We start from the raw sequence: 27650 nt of genomic DNA on the forward strand, positions 1-27650 counted from the left end.
ACGCTAAAATTGAGGGGTGTGGAAAATTACCGCTGACACCTCGTATGCCGCTACAGCCGTGTACGATAAGCTCATCGAGCCGCTTCTCGCCCAGCTACTCGTACTCGTAAGCAGTCTTTACTTGGTAGTGGGGAAGGAGAACGTGTGGTTCCGTTGAGGGCGGTACGGTAGGGCACGTCCCGCTCGGATGCAGGGTGAAAACTCTCTCTGCGAGTAGATTGCGAAGGCAATGAATGTTAGCGCTAGTTCCAAGTTGGCTGAGTGGTTTTCGAGGTGGTGAGGGAGCCTCAGCAAGTTTTATATTCGGGATTTCTGAAGGAGCTGAATCATGGTCATGATAGTGACGAACGAGCTTAGACTGGGCACTGCAAGAGGCTGAAGCATGGAAAGTTCGGAATTGGCGAACTCCAGACAGTCGCCAGTGGCCGCTGGCTTATCGGTCCTGCCGACGACAGAACGTCACGGGCGCTTAACCGAGTCGCTGGTGCCGCCACCGTCTCTCCCACATGCTCAACCTCGTGCTTCGGTGCCTTTTCGACGTTTTTGCAACTTGCATAAGGCTTAATGTGGTGAATGTTTCGTGCAGCCACAAGCACTCGCCCATCGCGTAGCCCTCCCGCCATGATACCCCCAGATCGTATGGAGCAGGATTTGATGGAGGACATCTTTGTCCAGGATGATCTTCGCCCAAGCATCGCAGAACACGCTTTGCAGTGCGACTCTCTCTTCCGAAAATACATGGCTCTTCCTGAGATCGCACCAGATCCTACCGTAATGGACGACCAACTGGCGCGCTTCACACTATGGGCATCAAACATGGATGTTTATGGGCCGCTCAATGTTTCGCTGGATTACAGGCTGCGATACAGTCCCACAGTGGTGGATATTATACACCAGCTTTTGGACGTCATTTGTGATACTTTGATGTCTCGTAAGTCCTCGCTGCAGTCAAATTGTACTGGGGTTACGTCAAGAATCCTCGGCTAACAGGAGTTGCAACAATAGTGAAGCCGGTTGACGAGCCACCTCAGACCCCGAGCAGGAAGAAGCAACGCATATCAAGAGACGGCCGTTTAGAAATCACCATGAGAGACGATAGCGATGCAAGCGATATGGACAGTGACGAGGATCGAGCGGAAGAGAATATTTCAAAGATCACCTATACTATTGGAGGAACAGTGACGCGCCTCTTCCGTTTATCCAATGCTGTTCGGAAATCAGCCAAGGCCAACAGGGCCCAGAAAATGGGAAGGTACAAAGCCGACGAAGAAACAAAAACTGCCATAGCCGAGTTGCGTCTCTACACAGAATGCTACATTCGTTTCCGATTTCCCTTAGCACCAGAGTCGCTTCACTCGGCATTGGTCGAGGCCAACGCGCTGCGACTTCGGCGACTGTGCTATCAGAGGTCACACCGAAGGCGCATTGACTTGAAGGTCCAGCAGCCCCAGGCAGAGCCTAGTACTGTTCAACTACCCAAGGTCGTGGATAGTAGTCCGGCTGTGCATTTTGGCCCAAGCATCGTCCCGAAACCTGCCACTATCAACAAAAAGTCGGACCCAACTCTCCCTCCGCCCATACCGGTAACGAATGCGACTACTGCTCGACAAACTGCTGTAGCAGCCTTGTACGCCAAATCGACTACGGAAGTCCCTCGAGCCAAGTCTGTTCTAGTGAACAACAAATTGTCGTTCCCTCCGATGCCTCCGACAAGTGAGTGTCCATATTGTGGCGTCATTGTTGAATTCAAGGGTTCTGCAAGGTTGACAATGTGGCAGTAAGCTGATTGTTCTTCTCGTTGTAAGGTAGCGTCTAATTTTCCCAGCAATCATGTTATCGGAGATCTAGAGCCTTACATTTGTATCTCTGCCCACTGCATGGACTCAAGTCAACAAGAGCCTAGTCCGTTAACGTTCGAAACGTCAAAAGCCTGGATAAGCCACCTGCAGAACGCTCACAGATCTACATGGGAGTGCAGAGCCCCTTCCCACCATCCAATCATTTTCGAGCGGGAGGTTGAGTACCAGGAGCATTCAATCAAAGAGCATGGCGTCCCCCCGGCGCATGTGGGGACCCTCAGTAGTGCAGCACGACGACCACTTCTCAACAAGATTCTCGAATGTCCGTTTGGGGACGATTTTCAACTCCCCGAAAAGGTCGAATCAAGTACTGTCTTTTCGAGCGGAGCTCTTCAGTCACATGTCGCCGCTCATATGAAAGAAATTGCCCTGCTTACCTTGCAAAAAGTACCCAGCCATTTTGGCGACACAGCTGAGAGCGTTGATAGCGGCATGCCATTAGAAGATGATGGGCCAGGTTTTGCAAAGTTGCGTGGATCAATGTACAGTGTTCTCGATGACGAAGCTCTAGACTTCCAGGACGAGGCTGGAGATGTCATCTCGAACAATCACGAAGAGGACATCAGTCCCTCTGTTGAAAGACTAGACTTGGATGGAAAAGATGCCAACGGGATAACGAACCTTCATCAAGCAGTGCGGGCTCGCAATTTGGCGCTGGTCCGCTCACTAATCGACCAAGGCGAAAATCTACGCAGCAGAACAAATGACGGCAGGACAGCATTGCATTATGCTTGTGTGGCTCATGACGTCGACATGATGACACTGTTGTTGGACGCTAATGACAATGCCATCCTGAACTTGGGTGATAAAAACGGCCTAACACCTCTGCATTACGCTGCAAAAAGGGGCTTCACTGGTGTGATGCAACTCCTGGTCGATCGTGGTGTCGATACACACATTACCGACAACAACGGGTTTTCTGCCTACCTCTGGGCTGTAGTTGCTAACCAGGAAGCCGCCGCCGTCAAAATGCTGATACTAGGCGTTAATGTCGACTTCACCGGTGCGGATGGCAAAACTGCACTAGGTTGGGCAGCCAGCCTGAATCATTTGACAATGGCTCAAATGCTTGTGGGCCATGGGGCGGCTGTCATGTCTACGGCTCAAAACACGCAAATGGCGCCGTTGGGAGAAGCGGCAGCTTTTGGTGGATATCCCACAGTCCTATTTCTCCTCGATCAGGGTGCCGATCCTAACTATCGTGATCGCAATGGATGGTCCGCCATACATTGGGCAGCGGAGGAGGGCCATGAAGACATTGTACATCTATTGTTGAAAGGAGGGGCCGATGTCAATGCTGTCAGTTCCTATGGTACGTCACCATTACACTGTGCTGCCAACGGAGGACGAAAAAACATTGTGAGAGTACTTCTCCAATATGGAGCCGACCCTCTTAGGACAACATGTCATGGCTGGACTCCACTTCACCATGCCGCATTCGCGGGACATTCTCACGTCGTACAGTTTTTGCTGGGAGATGACCGGATAAGGTCCAACGCTTCTCTCCAGGATAATCATGGCTGGTCCATTCTTCATTTGGCCATCCAGAGTCGCGATCTGGCTACCGTTGGAATCTTACTTAACAGCTCTGTCATAACAGAGACCCGCACTCTGTGCGACGAGAGCGGTCTCACGGCAGAAGAGTGGTTAGATCTTGTGCCCACGAGTCATTCCTACCAAGCGACAAGCAATTTGGCCTTTGGCAAGTCACGTTGTTGCAGGGCGGTCACAGGCCTACGACAGGCTGTTGCAGGGGGCAATATTCCTCTGACCGAATTTTTCTTGGAACGAGGTCACGTCGTCAACGACACAGATTCGGGAAGAAGGACTGCACTATACTACGCTGCAAAGAAGGGCTTCCTCCTTATCATGGACTTGCTCCTAGACAGGGGTGCGGACCCCAATATCCTCCCTGTGGGACGCATGGCCTGGGAAGAATTCATTTCTGACGACATGGTTCTATCACGCCTTAGACGAGCCGGTTACAGGAAGCGAAGTGCTGATCCAGAAATAGAGCAGCAGATAAGGCTTTTTCTTAGAGCGCCAGATGAAACCTCTGTTCAAGTTCCGTATCGATCAGTCTCAAACCCACAAAAACCCCTACCGGCGCCCAAGCATCAAAGCCCAGAACCAGTGAGCAAGGTGGAGGTGACCCGCTCAGGCTTGAGCAACTTTTTCAAACGGCTAAGATCACGGTGAACGATCAACGTGCAGGCAAGGATAGGAGCCGATTGGGTAGATGGTAGCCTTGCATATGCTACTATCTCAATTACATTAGATATGACTTTTGCCTCAATGCATCAGGCAAAGTCCTCCCTCGAAGTGATGCGACACGCAAGATGCCATCATATGATATACCATATCCAACTATTCTTCTTTTCTTCATTCTCATTTCACTCTACCATCCTTAAACAACACCTGCCTATGAGGTACTTCAACGACCGACAATATGATGCAACATTACATCGACTCCCATCAATGTATGAAGATGCTGTTGTACTCTTTGTCTCAGGACTCCAGGCAGTACAAAGCCATATTGTTTCCCAATAATCAGGCATTCCACAAGAGTTTTGCAGGCCCGCTTTTGAAGTGGGCCTGGTTGTTGCTGGGATATCAAGACACTCAGAGTCTCTGGGAGTGCCTCGCCAATCAACCATTGGTGAGTGCTGGTATTGTTCTGGCAAAGAATCAGGCATGATGCGGAAGGCATGTTGAGGAATCGGTCCTCTCCCTTCTCTCGAGAGCGCTGAGCAAATTGAAAGATACTGGTGAGGAACAGAAGTAATCTGGGGGAATCGTGGTCTTGGCTAATGGCAGCTAGCTCGCTGGCGCATGACTGATTCGCGTCGCTGAACAGTTCATCTTCGTGGCTTCCACCGATATATCCTGCGTAGAACTCTGCGATGACGGTTGCGAAGTATTCGATCGGCCGTGGTTCCTTGTTTTCAAGCATGCCAACGTGGCATGTGAGAAGAAGTGTCGCCCGGGCTACGTTCTCTTCCCTGTTGCCCTTCTGGATGGAGCTGTCGAAATCGGCTAGGAACTCTCGTACTCCAAAGTGCAAGAACTCTTCTGCATCTCTGCGACACGCGATTTGAGCCCAGTGCGAAAACGCCCGTGCTGTGATGATATCTCCTTGTCTCCATCCGAGTCGAATCGTTGCAAGTTTGCACTCGGATCCCACCATTACCATTATTACCAGCAATGCTTTCAGGTCGTCAGCAGAGACCGCCTGCAAGATCGTGGTCGGGAGATCGGTCATGGCCTCCAGCCTCTTGGGGTCCCTAGCCGCAGCTAGCTGGACGTAAAACTTCCCATATGCCTGCGCCCACTGTCGCAGTTCGGCCGTTTTGTTATCCTTGACGAGTTCTTGTAATACAGATAAAGAATTCCAGCGGCCAACCGCCATAAATTTCAGATATAGTGTCACCAATGAGAGAATAAGGGGGAAGCGAAAGGAAAGGCTGCCGGCCTTCATCACCATGTCAACCCTTCTTGAAGCATTTTCATATCGTGCGCTGAAGAGCTGTTGCTGGAGCCCTAACAGCTCTTTCGCCCGCTCCTCCAATGGTTCCTGGGGTCCCTTAAGAGAAGCGACCCCCGGAGGAGTGGGCAATTCGTCCACGCGCGCTCCGTGTTCCAGCAATAGCTTGACTATATCCTTCGAATTCGCCTGAATGGCTCGAATTAACGGTGTGTCGCCATCATCTTTGGCTTTACACTCAAGACGAGCATGGTGCTTTAGCAATAGAGACACGAGTTCCTTGTGCTGTCCACTGACCGCAATATGGAGTGCGGTCAACTTGCTTCGATCTTTGGCATCGACACGAGCACCATGATCAAGCAATAATTTGGCCATGTCCCAATGGCCTCGACTGACAGCCCAGGAAAGCGGCGTCCGGCCGTAGTTGTCCTTTCGCGAAATGAGACGCGCATGTTCGGCCAGCAAAATTTTGGCCCATTTCAGATTACCAAGGTAGGCAGCTAGGTGTAAGAGTGTGAAGGAGGGCGGAATTCCGCCACTTTTCTCCTGCTCCCAAAAGAATTTCCACCATTCCTCCCGGATTGGAGACGCGACTTGGAAAAAGGGACGTGAAAACTCGGATGGTGCATCAATTACATTGATGGCTTGTTGAAAATGCACCGGCCAATATAGGCTAGCATAAGCCACGAGGGAATTGTGAAGAGGCTTGTCGCTGTGAGTTCTGCCACATCCGTAACTCCCTTCGATGTGTGACAGGCAGGTCTGCAGAAGAATCCGATGGGTGTTTTGATTCATGTAGAACATGTTGACCCCCTCAACATTGACTTGCTCACTCTGAAAGAACTCTTTGGCCGACTCGTGTACAAGGTTGACTACATCTCCTTCGATTTTCACCATCAGCCCGCAGAATGCGAGCCGATTCTTCATCACTTCGGTTGCCTGGAGATTACCAGATGCCTTGATCCCTGCAGCCATTGTCAGTTCATCCACTGCAAGTGGTCGGGCGGCAAGAACGATCCATCGAAGGATGGAGACCAGCTGTTCCTTGTCTTCGACTTGTTGAAGCAGCCGCCGATAAATCCCACCAAGGCCCTTAGGGACGCTGCGAAGAATGTCGTTGAATTTGCTCCAGTTCCTGCCCTGAAGCTCGTTGGCAACGAACCCGACCCATAGGAAGGTACCTTCAGCGCCAGCCAACAAGGTTTGTCGGACATGCACAATCATCTCCTCCGAAAGGTTTTGCTCAATTGCAAGTTCAGCAACTTTAGCGAAGATGTATCTCTCGACATCATTTGAAATTTCCGTATCTGATTCATCCATCTTGATTCGCTGGTATCCGCCGAGCTTGCTCTCCAAAATGGCCGGTTGGGGCCGGGAGAGAAGGATGAGCTTTAGGCGTGGCTTTGACCTTCCCCCAGACCTAGAGACATAATTCCCCACGGCGTCGAGAAGTTGCCTGAGAGATTCCTTTTCGCATTCATCCAGGCCATCCAGCACCAACACTACCTTGCTAGACCCGCTCTGCCGAAGCAGGGTCAGGAAAATCCTCCATAAGGAGATAAAGCTGGAAATGGTATATTTGGTCGTTTCAGTCCCTTCGAAGGAGTGCTTGATATGTTGTGCCAGTTGTGGCTGAAGGTTGACCCATTGATGTAGAATGCCTCTCATTATGGTCAATGCAGTGTTCCGGTTTTTGTCACGGTTACTACAGAAGTAGTAGAGGAGAACATCGTCGGTCGAGTCAACCGCTAGTTGCAACTCTTCGGTGAGATAAATGGCCAACATAGTTTTCCCTTTTCCAGGGCCACCTGAGATCCAGAGGAGCGGGTGATCGGCGTCTACCAGCCACTTTTGATAGCTGGAGTGTTGCATAAGCCATTCGCAGGTACCGTCAACTCGCCGCCCCTTCAGTGCAATGAGAGATCTCCGATCGACTTCGGGTCTGGTCAAGAGTAGAGCATCGAGAATCGGAGCTGCTACCACATATGAGTTTGCTGCCCCATACATCGGCTTTGGAATCGTAGGAATGAATGACAGAAGCTCCTTGGCATACGCTGCGGCAGCTGCGGCGGCGTAGGCGTGCCACAGCCTGGAGCTGTGTGAATCCGCATAGTCACAGATTCCTCGGATGAGCAGGCACTGGTCGGCTGCGATCAAGCCAGCCGCCTCTGTCTCAAAACAGAGGATGCCTTGCTCATCCGCCAGCTTGTCCCGAGTGGCACCATGGCGCATTAACCGATTGCTGGAAGCTATCGGGCCATAATGAACTATAGGATTCTGGTCCTCCCGTGGTGGCCGATTACAAATTTTGTCCGGGTTGCAATGATCACATCCGTCCTCTGCGGACTCGATGGAGATGTGATCATAATCGGGATCAAAGAGGACGTCCTGCTCTGAGCCCGGATGCGCAAAGGTGGAGGTGTCTTTCTGCACGATCTCGGAGACGTAACGGGGTAGCAAACTCTCATCAAAGATATGGGCTGTCTCAGCCTTACCCGCGGCTGTAAGCAGTAAAGGTGATGGCTGATCCAATGCCTTGCCATTTATGATCTGGTATGCCGTACCCTCTCCGCCGAGATCGTACTGGACGAAAGCGGGCCGGTCTGCTGTCGATTTGCCCACGACGATGTCGCCAAGACGAATGTCCTCCTTTGCACCAGGCACCCCTCCGCCAATGCCAACCATCAGGATGAAGCGGAGGGAGTTGAAGCTCGCACGCAACTGTATGACAACCGAAGTAGTCCCATACTCGCCAGAAGCCGGATACGCGACTACGACATTGTGACCGTTCAGGCTGCCTAAAACGTAGTTATTGGTGTCGTTTTTAGTCGGATCCGCAGGTAAGACGGTGTGAATGCGATCAAGTGTTGCTTTGGCTGCCTCGACTTCCACGGCCAGAGCGCAAACCCAGCCCACCGTGTAGTGCTCACGAGACACCATTTCTGGACAATGCGCAAAACCACCATAAGAGATTCATAGTTTGTCCTGCAGCATCGCCGATACGTCGAAGCTCTCCAGACTATCTCTCTACCAGGAGCACAACCTTGACGTTCCCGTCCACGAGTATTCGGCGGGTGCGTCTGTGGGTCAGTAAAGCAGACAGTCGCAAATAAGGAGTGGCAGCGGCACGGCGCGCGTGCCAGAGGACACCGGCTTTAAATAAGCTTTAAGACCTCAGGCAACAATTCCCGCACGAAAGATGGTAGCCCCCTGCATGGTTGACTGGTTCAGCTGAGTGCTAGTGCGCCTTGCGTTGGCTACACAGTCCCTAATAAGAAGAATCGAGAGTGCTGCTTTGGATCACCAATTTCCCCCAATGGTCTGTGGAGTCGCCGGGGTGACACCCATGGCGCGTGCCCTGCTGGGGCTTGTCAATGACCGCACCATTGAGGTCTGACACGTCCGGCGTTCTAGGCAGTTCGTCCTCGTCTTGGGCTTTTTTGGGGAGCCTGATGCGACACAATAATGCGCCTGCATGTGGAGGGGACGGCGCTTTCGGGAACTCATGTTATCCCTGTCATGCGTGTGCCCACTTTAGGTTCTTTTGGTTCACTTTGAGTTCGTGTCCAGGGTTGATTTCGGAACTCATACTTGTAGTGTCGATTTCGGAGCTCATAGTGTCACGTGGAACTTCTAGTAGGAAGAGAATGGAACGCTTGGAAGGCACCCAGAAGGGTCCCTTCCCTAAGGCAATGACGCGTACGGATGATCTGTCTTGGTGCTTCGAGTACTCCGTACGCGTCCTCGTACATATCGTTGCCCTGCAGTCTTTGGTTGTAGCTTGGTTGGTTTAGGCTGCAGCGCTTCAGATGGAGTTTAGCGCTGGCAAGGGGAACACTATCGCCACCAGTGTCCCTCAGCGTGCTCTCTTACCGCTCCCCTGCTACTCCCTCGTGCTCGCCTGATGCTTTCAAGTGCTCCCACACGTGCCCGATTAAAGCGGCCATGCTCCCTTTCCAAACAAATTGGTAATCGGTGCAGGTCAATTCAGGGCATACAATCGAGATACATATAACATGAGCATTTTGCTATCGCTCAAGACACATCTTCCAGCTTCAAAGGCTCATAGCCGATTCAAGCCGTGGCATTTGTGATGATGGGAGAGCGCAATGGCAAGACAAGTCCTTCATATATACGGCTGATGATACCCCGTTCGCTCGACATTACTTACCCCATCGGTAAAGGACAAACCCAGATCCCGGAATTCCTTCCGAGATTAGCTTTTCTTTTTCTAGAGCATCAACGAACGTGGGGAAGTCTTGACATCCTTCATCGACCAGCCTTTCCAGCTGGAGGCCTAGGATTTTGAGTAGTTTCATCACGTTAAGATCCGCTTAAATTTCGCTAACTAGAGTCTCCAGCCGTTTATTTCTCTTCTTCATACTCCGTATACTCACTCCATGAGGATCCATCAGCCTGATGAAGAGGTTCACGAGACCGTAAGCCTCACGAAATTTTCGGACTAAATAGGATTCCAAGGCCAACGTACTCAATTTCTGCCCTCTTGCTAAGCTGTACGCTTATGCGCTTCTGGGTGGCTTCCTCTACAGCTGTTTACTGACTAACTACGGACCTCATGGACTTCGAAGTAACCCGACTGTCCTAAAGTTGCTAACTAATTAGTGTTTGTAGCCGCAGAACTTTAACTTTCGAGGCCAAAATTTTAGCTAGTCTCTAGTCTGAGAGCGATCCTAAAGGTGAAACTTTCCACAAGGGCGATCAGTGATTACAACAGCTCACCATTTCCAGGTAGCCTCTATACGATAAGGCTTAAGGGGACTAGGACTTGATTACATTAACAATCTAGGGGGCTCTAGTGACAATGAAGGCTGCGGTAATGTATCAGGAACGAACAAGGTATATACAATTCCCTCCTTAGTGGAAAGAGAGATAGGGAGTTCGGAACCATCTATAGCGCCGCCAAGCAGGCGCCAAGACTCCAGTATATAAGAGCTGCTCACCGCATGCGGCTCCCTTGGGAACCTCATGCTTTGAGCTTGCTACGACTGACACGTCAAGGTATCACTTGTAATTGAGAGATAGATCCAACATCGAGACTATTTAAGCCACTCTACTAGTAGTCCTGCCTGTTAGCACGAGTGGTGCCTAACATAATGATTCTAATAGGACTAAAATTACCCTTGTAAGTCAGAGTCGTGGAGAGAGATACTATTAGCGCCAAGACTTAACTAGCGTATACTAACTCTATAAGCACTCTGCATGCTAATAAACTATAAGATAGTAAAACTCTATAGCGCTAGTAGCTGGAATACCTCCTTTATCGATCGATGAAAACGCTACTATACTAGTATTTAGAATACTGTAAATTCTAGAAAAGGGGCTACTAGGGATGAATTACCTATTAAGTATCTATATAAACTAGATCAGTGACATAGAGGGGAAAGGGATAGCGATCTTAATTATCCTTAGCCGACTCACCTAAATTGCTTAATCAAGATAATCCAATAAATGTTTTGTGCCCTGAAGGCTTTTGCATTGCCAAACCTTGAATGCCACCCCCTGTCTCGATGAAAATCTGGCCCTTCTTTGTCGTGGCTCTCCCCTCCAACCTAACCACCACTAAACCCATTTCTACACGGCGCTGATCGACTACCAGCCGCTTTAGGCCCCCCTCGTCTTTGACCATTCCCTGACTCTTTTCTCCCCTTACAGATCTAGTGAGTTGCTCCCAAGTACTTTTATACTCGCATTGCCCCAAACATCGACACCAGAGAACTGCATCTCCGCCCTGGCTACTATTCGAACTTCAAGCTCAGGTTTCTCCACACTACGAGCTTACCACTATGTCGCAATGACTATGCTGTTCTCTTTGTTCAAGAGGGTTATTGCTCTTTCATTTTTGGCCGTTATAGTAGCGAGTCTCTTCATCGCCATCGTACTTCGTGATTCCTTTCCCGAGCTTTTACATATCACTGGCCAATCCTCTCTCGATACTCACAACCCTCCCGTTCAGAAAGTCAAGTCTACGATTCGGATACCGTGCATCGGACCAAGAGGTACTTATGTGCATCAGAGCATCATTGACGAACTACAGGCAGCCGACCTGAATTTGTGTAAGTTGGATCCATTAGGCTCCGTACACCTAGTTAATCAAGTCTCAATGGAGCTCAGCCTTCCCAAAACCAGTCGGCGGCTCATATGAGACATTGGGGTTGCCTTACACGATACATACACCCAGCACGAGATACGGCGAGTACGGCTATGAGGAGGGGTCAGACGAGAATAACAAAAATCCCGTACAGTGGCACTTAGTATCCTGGGCGCAACTGCAGAATGACTGTCTAGCTCAAAATCAAGGTCGGTTCCAGGATTCAATGAATGTATCCACCGCGACAAAATTCTCCCTAATCAATGGTGCCAAACATCGCTTTCCGCACCCGGAAGCCAGAACTATTTCCACTGGGCGAACTGCAATCGTGCTCCGTGGTTGGGAGGGTTATAATTACAGCTCGATAGACATGTATCATATCCGATCATTGATAGTCGAAGCTGGCCTAGGCTCAAATGCGGACTATGCAGTCTTCTTACTTGTGGACGTCAAGGATAAGAACAACACCAGGCATATATTTCGGGATACTGAGAGCTACGAGAACGCCCTCCGAGACCTGGTTCCTGATGAGCTTCGAAGTATTACAGTCCTTTTCGACCATAATTTGCTCAAGACTTGGTATCCCCGGATTTCCGATCACTCAGTTTTCTTTCAGGTCTATCAGCCCCTTCAACTATTCGCTCAACTGTTTCCAGGTTTCGATAATTACTGGCAACTTGAAATGGATATGAAAATCACGGGTAACTCGCGACTATGGTTGGACGCATTATCCAGGTTCGCACAGAACGACCCTAGAAAACAGTCCGTCGAGCGCTCGTCTTATTTTTACATGCCACAAATTCATGGATCCTACCAAGAATTTAAAACATCCATCAACGAAAGCTTGGGCGGCGGCGGGATTTGGGGCCCAATTCGAGTTCCAGATATTCAACACCCAATAGGTCCTCAGCCGCCCGTTGGCAGCCCTCAAGAGGATGACTTTACCTGGGGTGTTGGCGAAGACGCTGATTTGATTCTGACAAATCCATTAGCCGATGTGAGGACCGCAAGATTTTGGCCGTTCATGCACTGGATTGGTGGCTTCGAGAAGGGAGAAGATACACCACGCTACTACAGCCCTGTGGCCATGGGAAGATACTCATGGAATCTGCTCAATGCAATGCACTACGCACAGGGTTCCCAGGGCCTGTCCTTGCCTTCAGAAGCATCAGCTTTATCGTTCGCTTTGTATCACGGCCTGAAAATTTCCTTTCCGCCTCACCCGTGGTTCCACCATCCTCAAACCCAGGAAGATGTCAGCATTGAAGAGTTAGAAACGCTTTTTAACGGAGGCACACCTGCGGAGAATGCCCAGACAAATAATGGCCTGTCGTTTGGAAAGGCGATGTACGATCCGGCCGGAGTCTACAACCTGTTCAATGGCGGAACATGGTGGTGGGTACCTGGTTATCCAGGCAGAACAATGAGGCAGTGGATGGATCAGGACCGGATCAAGATGCCCAGTATGTTAAGGGAACAAGGAGGTCAAATATGGGCCCCGATGATGGGTTTGCATCCTGTCAAACACCGTGACTTGGGAATATGAGTCGGTGTGCAGGAGAATTCAAACGCATCCTATATCGACAGTCTGCTGGACAGCGGATTAGTGAACTGCAGAATCGACTTAGACCGAAGACCGAAGAGATTCAGACTTTTGTAAGCTACGCTCTCTATTATCTGCTAACAATGCTAGTCGCTGAACTGCCCGCTCGTCGTACTCTGAGCTGTCAGACTAACTGTAGCATGCTGTTGAAAGTATGTATAAACAAAAAGCAGTTTCTAAAACCATCTCTTCCAGCGGTAAACTTCGCTATACTTAATCGCTATACAACGCGATTGGCTTTATACTGGTTTTGAAGAAACACCAACAGTATCGGATGCTCTACAGAGTACCAGTGAAGAACAACAGAAGTTTGGGGTGGAAGCTAATCAAGAAGTTAAATTGCAACCGGGACGTGTGAAGGCGATTCGAGCTACAGTCGAGTCTGTTGTCTGGATCCCAGCTTCAAATCGAGCAAAAGCTGGATCCAGGTTCTACTGGTACCTACGGAATACTCCGCACAGCTCAATCAGTACCTAGCAATAATTGGCGAAGTTGGGAGGTGTTGAGTTCGGGGCAGGCTAAGGCTCCTGAGGCCTCGCTCCACGTGAAGGTTAGGTAACGGCATAAGAATCGAAGAATCATCTAGCACATCCTCTGAATCCCCACATGATTAAATAGTATATAACAAGACGCCCACAATGCTCATACAATCCCATCAGATCATAATATAGTTGAAAACAACGTCCAAACAGGGCCAGTTCGAAAGTAGGAATACCCGAAACCTGTGATATAAAAGACAGCCCGACCAACGTAACGCCATCTCTTTGCGTATTCTACCTTGTTTGCAGATCACCCTCAAACCTTACAGGTGAGCGCTTATACAAGTTTTTGCCCCTGGATCGTCCCAGGTTGAACTTGTCCCATTGAATAGCCAGCAGTTACCTCTCCCGACATTCCATTCGGAAGACATTGATGCTTGGAATGTGACAGCAGAGCAAATTAGCTCCTTCCGCCAGACATTCAATCCGCCGCACGCTTCCACGCACTGCTCGGCGGTGTATGCTGAGAGCTGCATCAAAGTAATTCCCACATCTCCCCTGTTATTGCCGAGGTACGCAGTCTCACACACCCAAGTGAAAGTCTGTGGAGGAAGTGGGTTATCGTTTATTTCGTAGATATAGTTCTCGCTGGGACAAGAGTGCTGCAAGAGTGGAACAGCTGAAGGAGCAAGTGGTACATAGTCTTTGGCTACTGCGGTTGTGGGTGCCGCATTCGTGCTGCTTGACGCTTGCGAAGCTGATGGAGTCGTTGCCGAGGCAGTGCTAGTTGACTCCGAGAGCACGGTGTTATTTTGCGAGCTGTCGTTATGAGTTAGTACTCCGTACAGCTGGTGAGACTACATAGAGATGAGAACTGGATTTCTGTCATACCCAGAGGATCCTTTAGAATGTGCCATTGCTCCTCCCACAGCACCTCCAACAATAGCTCCAACAGCAATTGTCGTCAGGATGGCTATGAGTATGCCAAACCATAATGGTCGAAGACCCCAAGGATTGTGCCACGAACTCCGTGCGACGTTAGCCTTTGACGCCTCGGTGTCACCGTCCATGTGTTCGAGTTTGTCGTTTGTGGCAGGGTAGAGTGGGTACAGGCCATCGTGATTTGGATTCACTTCTAGACCAGGCTGGTCCTGATCAGATCGATTGAACATCGCGTCCACAAGTCGCTCTTACTAGTAGCCTAGAAATGGTGGAAGAGAAGAGGAGAGAGGGATTGGTGGGAATGTGTACTGATGAATCTAAACAACACGGTGTTTCCCTTGAAAGGCATGAAAACCTGGGATATCGTCGACCAGACGAGGCACATGAGGAGAGACCATCAAGGGCGAACCAGTATCCAAAAATAAGCGGGACGAGTCATGCGATGGCCTACGGAGTACACTGGCGAAGACATAATGGCAAACTTGACACAAGCCCCGACAAGGATGGCGTCAGTAGAGCAAACAGTCTATATAGATTCCTACATTAGCGCCTACGTAGTGTTTCGACGTCTTTGAAGGACACTCGAACGATTGGCAGCACACCGAGCTAGCATCACAACCCAACCAATAGCGGCTACGGGGAGAACTCCTTATGCAGAGCGACGGAAAGAAACATCCTAACGCCGAAGCCTGTTCGCGCCTGTTCGTGCATCTTTGCCTCCACCAGCCGACTCTAATTCGAGACACAGTCACCACCAGTCCAGGTTGGCAAATCCCAGGTGCAGGGTTTGGCGAAGTGCAGGATTAGCAACGCTTCTGTTGGAGGCGCTTATCCGCCCCAGCAACGTCTCAGGCGTGTCTCGGCCGCTTTAACAAGCGAGGCGTTCTGCAGGAGGGGGTCAAATTGACGTTGCATCGTCGTTGAAGAGGTACTGGCTGTTTCAGACGCCGATTAAAAGTTGTGGAAATTGTGGCGAGGCAAGTGCCGTTCGTTCTCTATCATGCCGCGCTCAGGGGTTGAGACATAGACCAAAAGTATAAACATGGACGACCCTACGGAGTATTCATACATTCTAATAATGTCAAGATAATCCAGCGTGACAACTCGTTCGCCTGCCAGAATCAGGTGTTGGGTGCTGTCGGTCTATGAAGTACAGATATTCCGATAGTTGGGATGGATCACGAAAAAGGGGGCGATGTGTCAAGAATATCGGAAAATTACAATGAACGGACTAGCCAGCTGGCTTGTGGCTACACCGTATCTGGGTATACAGTACAGGACAGCGTACTGCGTACGGAGCCATGCATCAAACCTTGGAAATAAGCCACCATAGTAAAATGAAATGGCAACCCGGAAGGTATCAGTCCGTAACTTGGTTACCTAGGGATTTGGTTCGTACTTGGGCTATTGGCAACCACCCTGTTACTTAAGCGTTTTGGGAAGTAGGTGACCTACATCACCTAAACGGTGTCTACTATTTAGACGTACTCGTATCTAAACCCCATCCTGACGTAATGAAACGCCCTGTGTGATGAAATTTAGTTAAGGCACATTGATTGTTAAGGGCCTATATTTTGCACCTATAAAAGTGATTGACAGGTGAAGCATGCCTCAATAACCTTAGGGCATTTTTCCAGTCATGAGTGCCTTGATCCTGAAATTACAGCACGTGCGGCTTATTTTACACTCGATCACTTTGATCCATGCATGGATGCTAATTTAGGAGTTACTCCGTGCGAATCGGTATAGAGTGGCTTTTCAACTGCTAGGACAAGATATAAGTGATTTACCGTACACAAGAGCCAAGTCTCAGATAGCACGTTGAACCACATCGGGCTGTGTATCGAAGGATTGTACGATTTCTTTGAGGGTATTCTTAGCGCGTCAAACGTTGAAGTACCTTGACCAAATTTCATTACAAAGGGTGTCTCATCAGGTCGAGATTTGTGGTAGTGAAGCAAGGGACTTAGTTTAGTGATTGGAAATGAAATCAGTTATTTCCAGGTGCCTCTACTAACGTGGTTCACCTGGGCAGTTTTGGTGTACATCCAGAAGAGGGTAGTAATTATCTGTACACCTTATCCATCTTGGCATTGGCAGACCTGGGAACTGAGGGGATCACGTGCAAGTACCATGGCTTCATTGTTTGACAGATCTGATTCCCCAATCTGCCAAGAAACCCTAGGCGCCTGACTTTCCAACTTCAACTTCCCAGGTCTCCCGTCTCGCTTATCACTCTCGAGAAGACATTCTGGCATTCCAGTCCAACTTCACACGTGAAAATATCACGCTCATCTCTTTCATATATCCCAGCCCAAGAGATTTCGAGTATAATCTTACCGTGTCTCGTCCCCGCCGCCAAAGCGGAGGTTTTCGCTCCCAACTATATCGACAACCCAGGCTGCTCTCGATGGCATCCTCAAGGAGAATTCCGTTACTGGCGTTTTTTACTTTGGTCACCTTGTACCTCGGTCTCGACTATGCTGGCTTTCGCATCAGCATCACATTTCCATATGTGATCAAGACCGGGAATTCCGAAGGCCCACCACTATCTTCAGCTCTGACTCCAGGAGGTTATAATCCGGCAACGGCACAAGTGGAACGAATTTTACTTTGTGCCGTAAATCGCAAAGAGGACTTATCTGCCCAATCTCAAAACCAGACAGTGCTGACGACGAATCTACTCTTGGCCTGCCCTCACCTCGCCGATGCAATGCTAGGGAGCCAAAAGAAAGCATCATTCATTTGGCAGCTCCACAGTTATCTGACATCTCAACTACAACAGCCAAGAGACGAGCGTTTAGACTGGATGTTCTTTCTCAAAGATCACGATATGCTATACTCGCATACGCCCAGATCGCTGAGGAAATTTCTACCACCTTCATCGGCCAAGATTGAGGCCATCTCCTTCGGGCATGATAGCGCGCAGCAGGCACTTGGATTCTTTGCCATTCGAATAGACCAGTGGATTGTCAGTCTACTCCAGTCGGTCCTACAGCTACGCGAAGAGCGACCGAGCTTAACTGATAATGAAGCTCTAACACTTGTTCTTACCGGCTCGGACAATGCAGGCAGAGTGGCCTATGCGCCCCAGTGGTGGCTCGATGTTGGAAGCAGCTGTGTCGAAGGAGCCACGTGGGAAGCGCAATTCGGTGTGAGCTACGTAGCGACAACAGACCAGCTCTGCTGTGTCCATGATCCATGTCGGGATGCGCTGGGACAGATCACCAACCAGGCTAGTGGAGAAGGTGTTCAGGGCACCGGTCCACAGAAGGCTCTAAAACCCGACTCTGGAGCAGCTGTGGAGCGGGCAATTGGAGATTTCTGGAAGATTGGACAATTTAGTCCGCGGCTATGAAGGCGCTGTCCAGTTACAGACTCAGGGTGTGGCAGTAAAGCGAAGACTACAGGAACATGCCGAAGTGGGCCAATATCACCTTGATGGAGATGACCAACGCAGCTGCATCTCTCCCCCTAAATTCGCATGATTGTAGATGTGTTATTTCATCGTTAATATTGTACTGGTTAACATGAGAAATAGGAGCAATGACTAGATTTTGGGCATTAATCCCACCATTCCACTTAGGGGCCATTTCCCACTGGGGAAAAGAGCGATAAAATGCCGCTAACAGCCCACCGCGCAGTGGAGCATCGCAGCATCTCGTCCCGCCTGGCGGACGCCGTGTTTGTGTCCCTGCCTACATGCGTATTCCATGCGTCAACGAACCAAGATGGAGAGGGGGGTCTTCAATTCTTTGCGTGGAGGCCGGATTTTTGTGCCTGATCTCCATAGACCATGCAGCGGTAGTGAGATTAGAGTCCAGATTACATCACATCATAGATCCAATTCGCTCTTTTGAACAGTTGAGATTGGGTTGCAAGGCTGTGCGTTTGCTGGTTAGTTTAAGGGGAGATGTATTTGGGCCAGAGGGGAGATAGGGAAGACAAGGTTACATAGGTTGAATTTTGGCTTCCCGGGACTATGGGCTGGAACTGGTGCCATTATAGTTGTGCGGTAAAGATTCCTCTGTTGCAATATACTTCGCTGAACTAATCGAACCTTCATAATCGTCACCTCATCAACAGTGCTATACTCCCTCGTGCCAAAGCAAACTCCCAACGAATTAGCTCTGGTCCTGCTTCACGCAAGTCTTGTACCACTAGAGAGAAAAATGCCTATACCTCAAACCAAGACAGTGCTTTAAACACTCCCAGCTGGCAATTGCTGCCCGCTCGCCTGTGCAGCTTCCTTGGCTTCAGTTGTAGCCTCGGTGCTGCTCTTCGCACAGTTGGCGCAGGCGCAGTGGCCAGCAGGGCAGGGGCAGGATCCCTCTGAGCCGCCGCATTTGCAAACAGTCTTGTCAGTCCCCTTGACTGGCTCCGGTTGGATAGTTCTAGTATTTCCGCTCTTCGCACAGCGAGCGCAGTTGCAGTGACCCGGAGCACAGCCACAAACACCTTCTGAACCTCCACAGTTGCACACGGTCTTGTCTGTGCCAGGAACAGCCTCTGGTTTGTGGGGCTTTCCACTCTTGAGGTCTGCAAGTCTTCTCGCTTCCGAGTGCACGTCGTTGACCTGCTTCTCTCCCTGGACGTAGAAATCTCTGACCTTCTGACCCGTAGGGGTGCCCAATGCCTTTTCAAAATAGGTTTGTAGACCACCCCAGGCACCCATGGCCTTATCTGTTACTCCCAACCTTGTATCGACTGATTTCGCTTTATCAGTTGCCTTGTACTTGTTGTCAAAGTTGTTTAGAGCAGCGGTGAATTTCGAGCTGAAACCATGTTTTGAATCGAGGGCAATAGCCTGGGAGATGACATTGTCAGAGATTGTATAGCCGTGAGCAAGATATTCCGCAACGATTCTGGACCGTGGCTTGTCTTCTTGCGCGACATCATGGTCTTCTGTTGTAGAGGATGAAACAGGTGCTCCCGCTTGACTGGCAACGTCATCGAGCGTGCTTGCGGTTGTAACATGTACTTGGGACTTGCCGAGCTGGGTATTATCCAGCAAGAGAGCGGTTTTCGCGGCACTAAAAACACAGGTTAGTTTTCTGGTATAGCGCTATGCAATTCAAAGCCAGGGCTTCCAACTTACGTCTCTTTCTCGAAAGTTACCGTTGCCGATTTGGCGGCATCAGCTGAGCCAGTTTCTGGGGTGACAGAGATCGAGGTGATTTTGCCGCTGGGAGTGGTTAGCTTCGACACTAATTAGATCCTTAAGGACAAACCACTTACCAAAAGCTGAAGAAATCCTTGACCTCCTTTTCGCTTGTCTCATGGGAAATTCCCTTTACGTGGACGGTGGTCGACATCGTGATGTAGGATCGGGGCTTGAGGGGTTTGAGAAGACGGAAATTGTTGAGATGAGAACTTCGCAAAATTTCGAATGTGGAAGAAGGCAAGTCAGAATGAAGAAATCGTAATCTTTAGGGCTGTTATATATTGAAATTGAAAGTCGCCTGAAGTTAATCGCAGATGAACAGCAAGTGATCGAATGCAGGGACGATCAAAGTATCACACAACATCTATACGTCATCCTTGTGAGGGCTCTTTCCTGCGGCGTTTCAGCCCACCAGGATTTCCTCTTCCCCGCCCTGACTCTTGGCATCATTCCGTGTGGCGTCCACTCATCTGTGGCTTGCCTAGTTCTCAGCCACTTCATCAACGTCATCGCGGCAGGCGCCCGAGACCTTATACGAAGTACGAGGTCGCATCGCCCGCTTCGTATACTTTTCACATGCTCGGCCGGAGCTTCAACTTGACGCCAAAGTGGGAGATATCCCACATTCCCCTTCCAGAATATGCTTTCGCCAGAATCTTTTATGGCCCAGAACATGATGCAGACATGTGCACCGCTCTCACCCGCTCTTTCACCAGCTATCTGATTGTGGGTTTGCAGATTTCCGGATATCGTGACCACATAAATCATGGGTGCCTGAGAGGCTGCATATTTTACGAGCAGTGAGGCAAGTTTGATATGGAGTCTCACGAAACGTTGCAGATGGGGCGCATGAGAATCGGAGTTCCGATATTGTCTGTACAAACTAATGCTGGATGCTGGTGCCTGGCACAATCCGACCCCATTGATGGCATCCATCTGCAGACCATCGAAGTATCGCACGTAAATCAGAATGCTCCTTGTAGGCAATGACCACACATTGCTCCAGATCGGATTATTATTCGTGCTGACAATGATGAAAGGTTGACATATTAGGCTATTACGCACACCCACTGTGGAATAAGATAGGTACCCAGCTAAGATCAGAACGCAAAATATACAAGGCTACGAATCACGCCCCATACCCAATCGGATAATGGCCCGTTGCGGTCCGGCTCCAAACTTCTCCCTATAGCCTCGCCAGGACAAACTAGCCGATCGATCCAGGGCCCTCGATAACAATGGAATGAATCAACGAGGTCTACTGCCTCGCACTACGACAAGTTCTTGCACTCTTGATGCTTTCCTTTGCCAAGCTTCCTTTAAGCTGTCTTGGCTGCCCGGATCCTTGTCTTTCGTAAAGCTTATGTAAGAACAATCAGGCTGGCATCCCTTTCCTCGCTTTCAGCCAAAGAAAAGTCAGCACAAGACATAATCCTCATCTTACCAGCAACTATACATGACCAGTGCGTGCATTTATTAGTAGAAAGCATCCCAAAAGTCGGAGTTATGCCGTTCACCCCAACCCTTGATCATCTCACTAGGTTCTGCTGCTTGAAGTAGCATGATGTTATCCTCTTCAGCATCGTATGCATTCCACTTCGGTGCCGCTTGTGCTATGCCATCTTCTTTATTAGACACTTTGTTCGGTGTACCATACCGTGCAAACATGGTCCAGTAGCGGACCATCTGCATGGCCAGAGCTTGCTGCGGCTTGCTCAATGGTGATGCTTTGCCGCTTGCTCCACAGAAGCCTGGGAAAATGTACGGTAGTTCCAGCGTGTGGGCCGATCCGTACGAAAATGATACCTCTGGCCATGGACAAGGCGTATCTGGTACGTCGAATTCATACGCAAATACCTGAGGACAATACCTTGCAAGAATTCTGGTAGCACGCCGGCCAGCAGTGGATATCAGACCTGCATCTCCGACGACAGCTGCAAGCGCCCTACTCGCGCTTTCATATTCTTGAGCAGGATATTTTTCAAGTACCTGTGGAATAGCACTTTGAGGAACTATTACTCCATTCAAGTGCAATCGATTGAGGAGATCGATCGTGGCACTCAAAGTCTCAGGATATTCTTCAGCGGAAATGGCCTTTCCTGAACGTAGCTCCGACATTGCCTGAAACCAGGTGAACTCATCCCTGTTTACGCCGATTATCATGGGTATCCTGTTAAACTCGCCGCGTGAGAATTTGTCTCGAAGGTCTCTGACCACAATCATTCCGTCCTCCATCAACCCAAATGGGAACTTGCCAATTCCAAACTGCCCTTCGTCTATCTTATCAGCCTCCAAGAGGGCTTCAACCGGAATTGATCTTAAGCTTTTTGGTGTCTGTTCAGTGCAACCAGCTGCCTTGGTAAGGGCAACTCCGAGCGACTCGAGCTTCTCAACGGATGGGAATGGCATGGTTGGCGGCGCGCCTCCACTCTCTATGATGGCTTTGTGAAACAATCCACGGGAGCTAGGAGCTGCGATATGTGCAAGGATGCTCCCTCCTCCGGCTGATTCGCCGAAGACCGTGATATTTTCCTTGTTACCACCGAATCGTTCAATATTCTCACGGACCCATTTCAGAGCCAACTGTTGGTCCATGATACCATAATTTCCGGATGGATGGCCCTCCCTGTTGATCTCTGGATGAGAGAAGAACCCGAACATGCTGACTCGATAGTTGAGCGATACGAACACGACCTGACCGTCCTTGACAAGGCTCTCGGGGTTGTAGTCGTTGCTGGCGCCACACGAGTACCCTCCACCATGAATGAATACCATGACAGGTGCTTTTGACTGATGGTGTGGTTCATGATTTTCGGGTTTGAAAACATTGAGATAAAGGCAATCCTCAGTCGAGCTGGTTGAGCCAAACCCCGGAAAGCAGATTGAAGTTTGAGCGCAGATAGGTCCGAATTCCACTACCTCGAGGGGCTCTTCCCAAAGAAGCGGTGATACTGGTGGCTTCCAACGCAAGTCCCCTACTGGTGGCAGGGCATATGGTATTCCGACGAATTTTTGCATGCCATCTTCCAAAATCCCTTGCACCGGTCCATGAGTTGTCTTAATGATTTTTGTCCGTCTATAATCCAATGGGGAAGTCAGACCTGCTTCATTATTCGCTTGGGCCATCATGTTGTTCGTTCCAACTTCCTGAACAACTCTCTCCAAGGTTGAAGAGGCTTAGGGGGTATGCTTGGGCCAGTATAAAGGCACGATCAAAGGATGCTGTGTTTTCCCTCGTAGTGTCTCAACACATTGCAATTACTAACCTTGAATCATCTGGAACGGGACTTTCGATGTTTGAGGAAGAATGTTCTCCAAGATAATCTTCATTTGGACCCTTTTACATATTCAGATTCGGGAATCAAAAGCTTCGTGAAGCCTGGTTGGGACGAGAGTTCGGCAATAACATCAGGAAAATGGGCATAATACCGAGTGCTATCCGAAACATCCCCACCCGAGTATAGAAATCATCATAACGGCAACTTTGCGTCTCGAATTGTGCACGAGGTTCGAGCTGCCCCACTCGCCTGAGGCATACCTTTTATGCAACACTCTGGAACTTCATCCGGCTACTTACCACGAGAAAGCCCCTGGTTCATAGTATTTCAGTGCGTGCAGCGCCACAATACTCGTGCTGTCGAGTTATCGTGGCTCTGTATCCTTGCACATATTGTACGGCCTGGCCACGGCTCCACACCTTTACGACTTTACAAGCGAGTGATGTGCAAATCTTTATTTCTGCCGCCCAAACAGCCCTTCAGTTACCGTCTTACAGACTACGAAGTACAGCTAATTAAAATACTGCGCCACAGACAGCTCTGGTAGCCTGGGACAACTGCCAATGAATACGGAGGACAGAGTCCCTGGTTGACTCCCATCAACTTCCTCAATACTTGATTTAGGTTCCAAACAAGGACCTTGACACACCGGATCCTTTCTTTCCCATCCGAGCAGGTCAATCGTCCTCGAGACGAACCTGCTTTGCATCTTGCATCTCCGCAGAGACTTCAAGAATATTCTGCTCCGCAATTTTCTTGTTTCGCGCGAGGGATGTCTTCCATGCTGGAACTCCTGATGCGAAATAGTCATCAACCTGTTCCAACTTCAAGCGGCCTGTCTCTGGGACAAAGACGATAGTGATGGCTAGAATCACAACAAGAAGTCCAAAGTAGAAGTACCCCACATTCGTTCCCATATTTCCATGTTCTGGATTGATCATATATGGAGTCCAAAATGAAGCAGCGAATGCAAATACCGAGTTACAAAAGAGCGACAGGGCCTGCCCATGCATCCGAAGCCGGACAGAGTGCATTTCAGCAGACGCAACCCAGAGGGCAGGTGAGGCAGTGCTTGCAAATGTGAAGCACCAGATACACAAGAATGCCACCAGTACATTTTGGGTCACCTTCGCATGTGTGCCTAGCCCTGAACTCACGGCGGAGAATATCAACATAGATGCGCCCATAATCGACAAACCGAGAAGAAGAGAGAGTCTTCTCCCAAAATATTCCACAGTAAAGCCAGACAGGAGTGATCCAGCAAATATACAAAGTCCGACAATTGCTGTGATCAAGAATGGGCTTTTGATTCCAAGGCCCCCCAGAAACACTGCTGTGTATGGGATTATGAAGAAAGTTCCTCCCAATGCGGGTATCACCAGAAGGAAGACGGAAATGAGTGTGCGGCGGAGTGCTCTTTTATGGAACATTTCCACAAATGAGGTCGTCGAGGCCATGACCTTTTCAAATTCCAAATAAGTCTGCATTTCTCGGACTTGGGAACTCACGGCGTCGGAGTTAGGATCTTTGTGGAGGAATTTTCCTAGCGCGAGGCGAGCCTGAGACTCCTTGTTCCTCATCAGCAGCCAACGCGGGGACTCTGGGAAGAGCATGATGCCGCCTACCAGGCCGACCGATAAAGGGATTTGGCATATAATCGGAGTTTTCCAGGCCCAATTGCTCCGAATATTTGCTGAGCCGGCGCAGACGCCAGCGGCGACAGCGCTACCGGCACCGAGTCCGATAGAGAACAGCCCGAGAAGCATACCACGTTTATGCGAAGGTGTGCACTCGACACCATATACGATGGTTCCGCTGTATAGAAAACCGAGGCCAATTCCACCAATGCATTTGCACACCATGTAGTCGAGGTAGCTTGAAGACGTTCCCAACATTCCGGCGGCACCAATCAACACCAATATGGCACCAACTTGAATAGTGCCTCGGCGACCAATGTAAGTCCCAGTCACACTTGAAAGAGCAGACCCCACTGCAGTGAATAATGAGGTCAGGCTGGTCAAGGACTGCTGTAGAGCCGAGATCCTACACGTCTGGATAGCAGAGCCAGATGGGCCCGGAAGTTCTTCACAGTGTCCAAATGCGGTGTTGAAAGGCACCATCAGAAGGACCGTACCACCATAATTCAGGTCGAAATTGCATATTGCTGCACTGAGGGCGATGAATGTAGAGAAGAAGAATATGGTCCTGGTAACTCTTTCTGGGGGCCTCGCTAGGGCCACATCGCCCTGTTGTCGACTGTTGACCCTTTCTATGTTGGCTGTCTCCGGTTTTCCAGCGGTGGATGTTGCTTGTTCAGCCATCATCGGATGGAGGCCGTGGTCCCAAGGCTTGGATAGATTATCTGCACCTCCTTCAAGCAAGTAAATGTTAATTCCAGAAGACTTTGACAATTTCAAACGCGTTGTAAGTCGGCCAGCCGGCTCTTCAGTGGATGTCTAGCATTTATATATACCGAAATGTACCCGGTGCTAACTCGTGGTTAGTAACTCTCGTATTGAACTCCGAGGGCTCGGTTGTGCCTTCGGAATCCGGGGAAATATGGATCTAACCACAAGCTGACAAACTTTGCGACGAGATGAGCGGACATTCTTCCGATTGGTCTCTTCTCCACACCGGCAAGATGTCAGAGCGACCAGCAACCAAATAGCTATTTTATCTACACGTTTTATGCGCCGGCCGATCACCGTTCCGGTGGGACACTACTTCGTAAAGTCAAAGGATACTGTTGGAGTCAAAGATGCCGCTCACCTTCGATCGAAAGGGAAGCGGGTGTCTATCGGCCATGACTCTAGTGGCACTCGCTGCCGATGATCTAGACGGCCTTGGTTGAAGGACAAATTTCATGCCAGGCGAGGTTTATGGAAAAGAAACTTGCGAAAGAGAAGGTTTCAAAAGAATATAGGTAATGAACAAGTAATCAGTGCGAGGACGAGGACGATGGTCGGTGGAGTCTTCACCGTCGAGCAACCCGTGGATGCATATATATATCGGCGCAGTCCCTAGGCTGTTGTAGAACTACCTCTTACAGGGGATATTCATCTCGTTTGAAACAAACTTGTCTTCAGACTAGAATCACGAAGGGCAAAGAGGCAAAAGTCTTGACAGCTAGTTTTGGGTGTACCGACAAGAATTGGTAATCGGAAGTCAAGATTGATGTGCATAAAAATTTGGAGACCGTATGGCCGGTTCTGACTCATGTGGGAATGATGGTACAATATTGGAACTTCACTTTTGTCGACATAAAGATTCCTTAAGGCCGGGCTGAGTAACGGTCTGTTGCAGCCCCGTAAAATACACGATATCCGGAATAGCGTTCCGAGGCTTCCCACATGTTGATTCTGTTCGGAAGGGATTGCGACGGGTGCCGTGTTCGTTTCATCGAACATCCCAAGTATGAAATAAGAATCTTTCGGGAGAGCTGTTGGAGGACTACAAGCCAGAAATCTTCGACTCAGCGGTGAAACAATGGCAACAGAGCTGGGAACACAGGTAAATGGCCTGACTGTCAACGGCCAAACGGAGCCTAGACTCGACAGCTCTTACAATCTGAACTTTATGGGAGATTGGGGAGGCGCCAACTTTCACCGCATATGTGCATGGCTGACACAAGAATTCTGTGACCGAGCAGGTCCCGGAACCAGGACGGCCATCTACAGCTTGCGTGATGGTGGTCTCGATGGGCTGAAGCAGCTCCAAGAGGGAGCGGTCGACTTAGCGATATGCACACCCGCTGGCCTCGTAGGCAAGATACACAGCGGAGAAAGTGCTTTTGCAGCGGCCATGCCAAATCTCCGTGCCATTGGAGTGCTTCCGCAGAATGACCGAATGGTATTGGCCCTTCACCCTAAACACAATATCAACAGTATCGAGGATCTTCGGACACAGAAGCCAGCGATTAAACTTGTTACCGCCACCGATGATGGGACGAACCCGATCGGCTATGTAGCGAATGAATATCTCAATGCTCATGGCATCTCGAAAGCCACGATCGAGTCTTGGGGCGGCGCAGTCCTCACACGCCACAGGCCTGAGCAATGTGTCGCCTTGGTCGAGTCCGGAGAAGCTGATGCACTTCTTCAAGAAGCTATTATGACGCCGTGGTGGAGAGGACTCGTTGAGTCGAACAAATTAGTTCCTTTGGCGGCTGAAGCACAAGCTTTAGAGAGCCTTCAGAAAGCTCTTGGACTGGGAACAAATCATCTACCAGCGGGCTGGTGGGACAATTTGGACCACGAACTGCTAGCATTGGATTTCTCAGATTTCGTTCTCTTGGTACGTGCTGATATGCCAAAAGAGGTCGCCCACCTCCTGACTTGGTGCCTCGTGGAAACGAGGGATCTGCTCGAAGGACAGTACAAGCATTTGAAACCCGAGAAGAGCCCACTTACATACCCTCTCGACCCTGAGAAGATGTCTCAAGCACCCGTCCCACTTCACGACGGTGCACAGGAGTATTATTCCAAGGCTGATTTCTCTAAGAAAACTAAACTTTTGATTGGCTCACCGTTCTGAGGGCCTGGGGTCCCAGTTTCTGGCCCAATGGAAGGCTTTAAGCGTGGCATCTCCTCAGTGACCGGCCAAGATACATAGATATTCAAATATCAGAGCGGTTTCCGTTGCTGTATCAATCGGTCGTTGAGATTCGTGCACATGGGCTTAGTACTGAGGGATAATGCCTGCTCAGGTAGGTATCTCATCTAGTTGGATGCTG

At 49.7% G+C, this 27650-nt stretch overlaps 9 protein-coding genes across 9 annotated transcripts; 4 read left to right on the forward strand and 5 right to left on the reverse strand.

Annotated features, from left to right (window-relative positions):
• Positions 1-639: 639 nt before the first annotated feature.
• On the forward strand, positions 640-4058 carry A1O9_04628 (uncharacterized protein; the record flags this gene model as incomplete). The annotated part of the gene is made up of 3 exons (XM_013406916.1): positions 640-931; positions 994-1777; positions 1826-4058. The coding sequence occupies 3 exons, from the start codon at positions 640-642 to the stop codon at positions 4056-4058; spliced, it is 3309 nt and encodes a 1102-aa protein (XP_013262370.1).
• A 235-nt stretch (positions 4059-4293) lies between these two features.
• On the reverse strand, positions 4294-8283 carry A1O9_04629 (uncharacterized protein; the record flags this gene model as incomplete). The annotated part of the gene is made up of 1 exon (XM_013406917.1): positions 4294-8283. The coding sequence occupies one exon, from the start codon at positions 8281-8283 to the stop codon at positions 4294-4296; it is 3990 nt and encodes a 1329-aa protein (XP_013262371.1).
• Positions 8284-11155: 2872 nt separating this feature from the next.
• A1O9_04630 (uncharacterized protein) lies at positions 11156-12998 on the forward strand (the record flags this gene model as incomplete). The annotated part of the gene is made up of 2 exons (XM_013406918.1): positions 11156-11417; positions 11476-12998. The coding sequence occupies 2 exons, from the start codon at positions 11156-11158 to the stop codon at positions 12996-12998; spliced, it is 1785 nt and encodes a 594-aa protein (XP_013262372.1).
• An 859-nt stretch (positions 12999-13857) lies between these two features.
• On the reverse strand, positions 13858-14706 carry A1O9_04631 (uncharacterized protein; the record flags this gene model as incomplete). Its single annotated transcript, XM_013406919.1, has 2 exons — positions 13858-14353; positions 14426-14706. The coding sequence occupies 2 exons, from the start codon at positions 14704-14706 to the stop codon at positions 13858-13860; spliced, it is 777 nt and encodes a 258-aa protein (XP_013262373.1).
• A 2180-nt stretch (positions 14707-16886) lies between these two features.
• A1O9_04632 (uncharacterized protein) lies at positions 16887-17834 on the forward strand (the record flags this gene model as incomplete). Its single annotated transcript, XM_013406920.1, has 1 exon — positions 16887-17834. The coding sequence occupies one exon, from the start codon at positions 16887-16889 to the stop codon at positions 17832-17834; it is 948 nt and encodes a 315-aa protein (XP_013262374.1).
• Positions 17835-18677: 843 nt separating this feature from the next.
• Positions 18678-19791, reverse strand: A1O9_04633 (uncharacterized protein; the record flags this gene model as incomplete). The annotated part of the gene is made up of 3 exons (XM_013406921.1): positions 18678-19509; positions 19575-19661; positions 19715-19791. The coding sequence occupies 3 exons, from the start codon at positions 19789-19791 to the stop codon at positions 18678-18680; spliced, it is 996 nt and encodes a 331-aa protein (XP_013262375.1).
• A 1325-nt stretch (positions 19792-21116) lies between these two features.
• On the reverse strand, positions 21117-22766 carry A1O9_04634 (uncharacterized protein; the record flags this gene model as incomplete). The annotated part of the gene is made up of 1 exon (XM_013406922.1): positions 21117-22766. One exon carries the CDS (start codon positions 22764-22766, stop codon positions 21117-21119), a length of 1650 nt encoding a protein of 549 aa, XP_013262376.1.
• Positions 22767-23595: 829 nt separating this feature from the next.
• On the reverse strand, positions 23596-25239 carry A1O9_04635 (uncharacterized protein; the record flags this gene model as incomplete). The annotated part of the gene is made up of 1 exon (XM_013406923.1): positions 23596-25239. The coding sequence occupies one exon, from the start codon at positions 25237-25239 to the stop codon at positions 23596-23598; it is 1644 nt and encodes a 547-aa protein (XP_013262377.1).
• A 1165-nt stretch (positions 25240-26404) lies between these two features.
• A1O9_04636 (uncharacterized protein) lies at positions 26405-27451 on the forward strand (the record flags this gene model as incomplete). Its single annotated transcript, XM_013406924.1, has 1 exon — positions 26405-27451. One exon carries the CDS (start codon positions 26405-26407, stop codon positions 27449-27451), a length of 1047 nt encoding a protein of 348 aa, XP_013262378.1.
• Positions 27452-27650: the final 199 nt, after the last annotated feature.

The sequence above is a fragment of the Exophiala aquamarina genome (assembly GCF_000709125.1).
Source record: "Exophiala aquamarina CBS 119918 chromosome Unknown aczIA-supercont1.3, whole genome shotgun sequence".
Classification (NCBI taxonomy): domain Eukaryota; kingdom Fungi; phylum Ascomycota; class Eurotiomycetes; order Chaetothyriales; family Herpotrichiellaceae; genus Exophiala; species Exophiala aquamarina.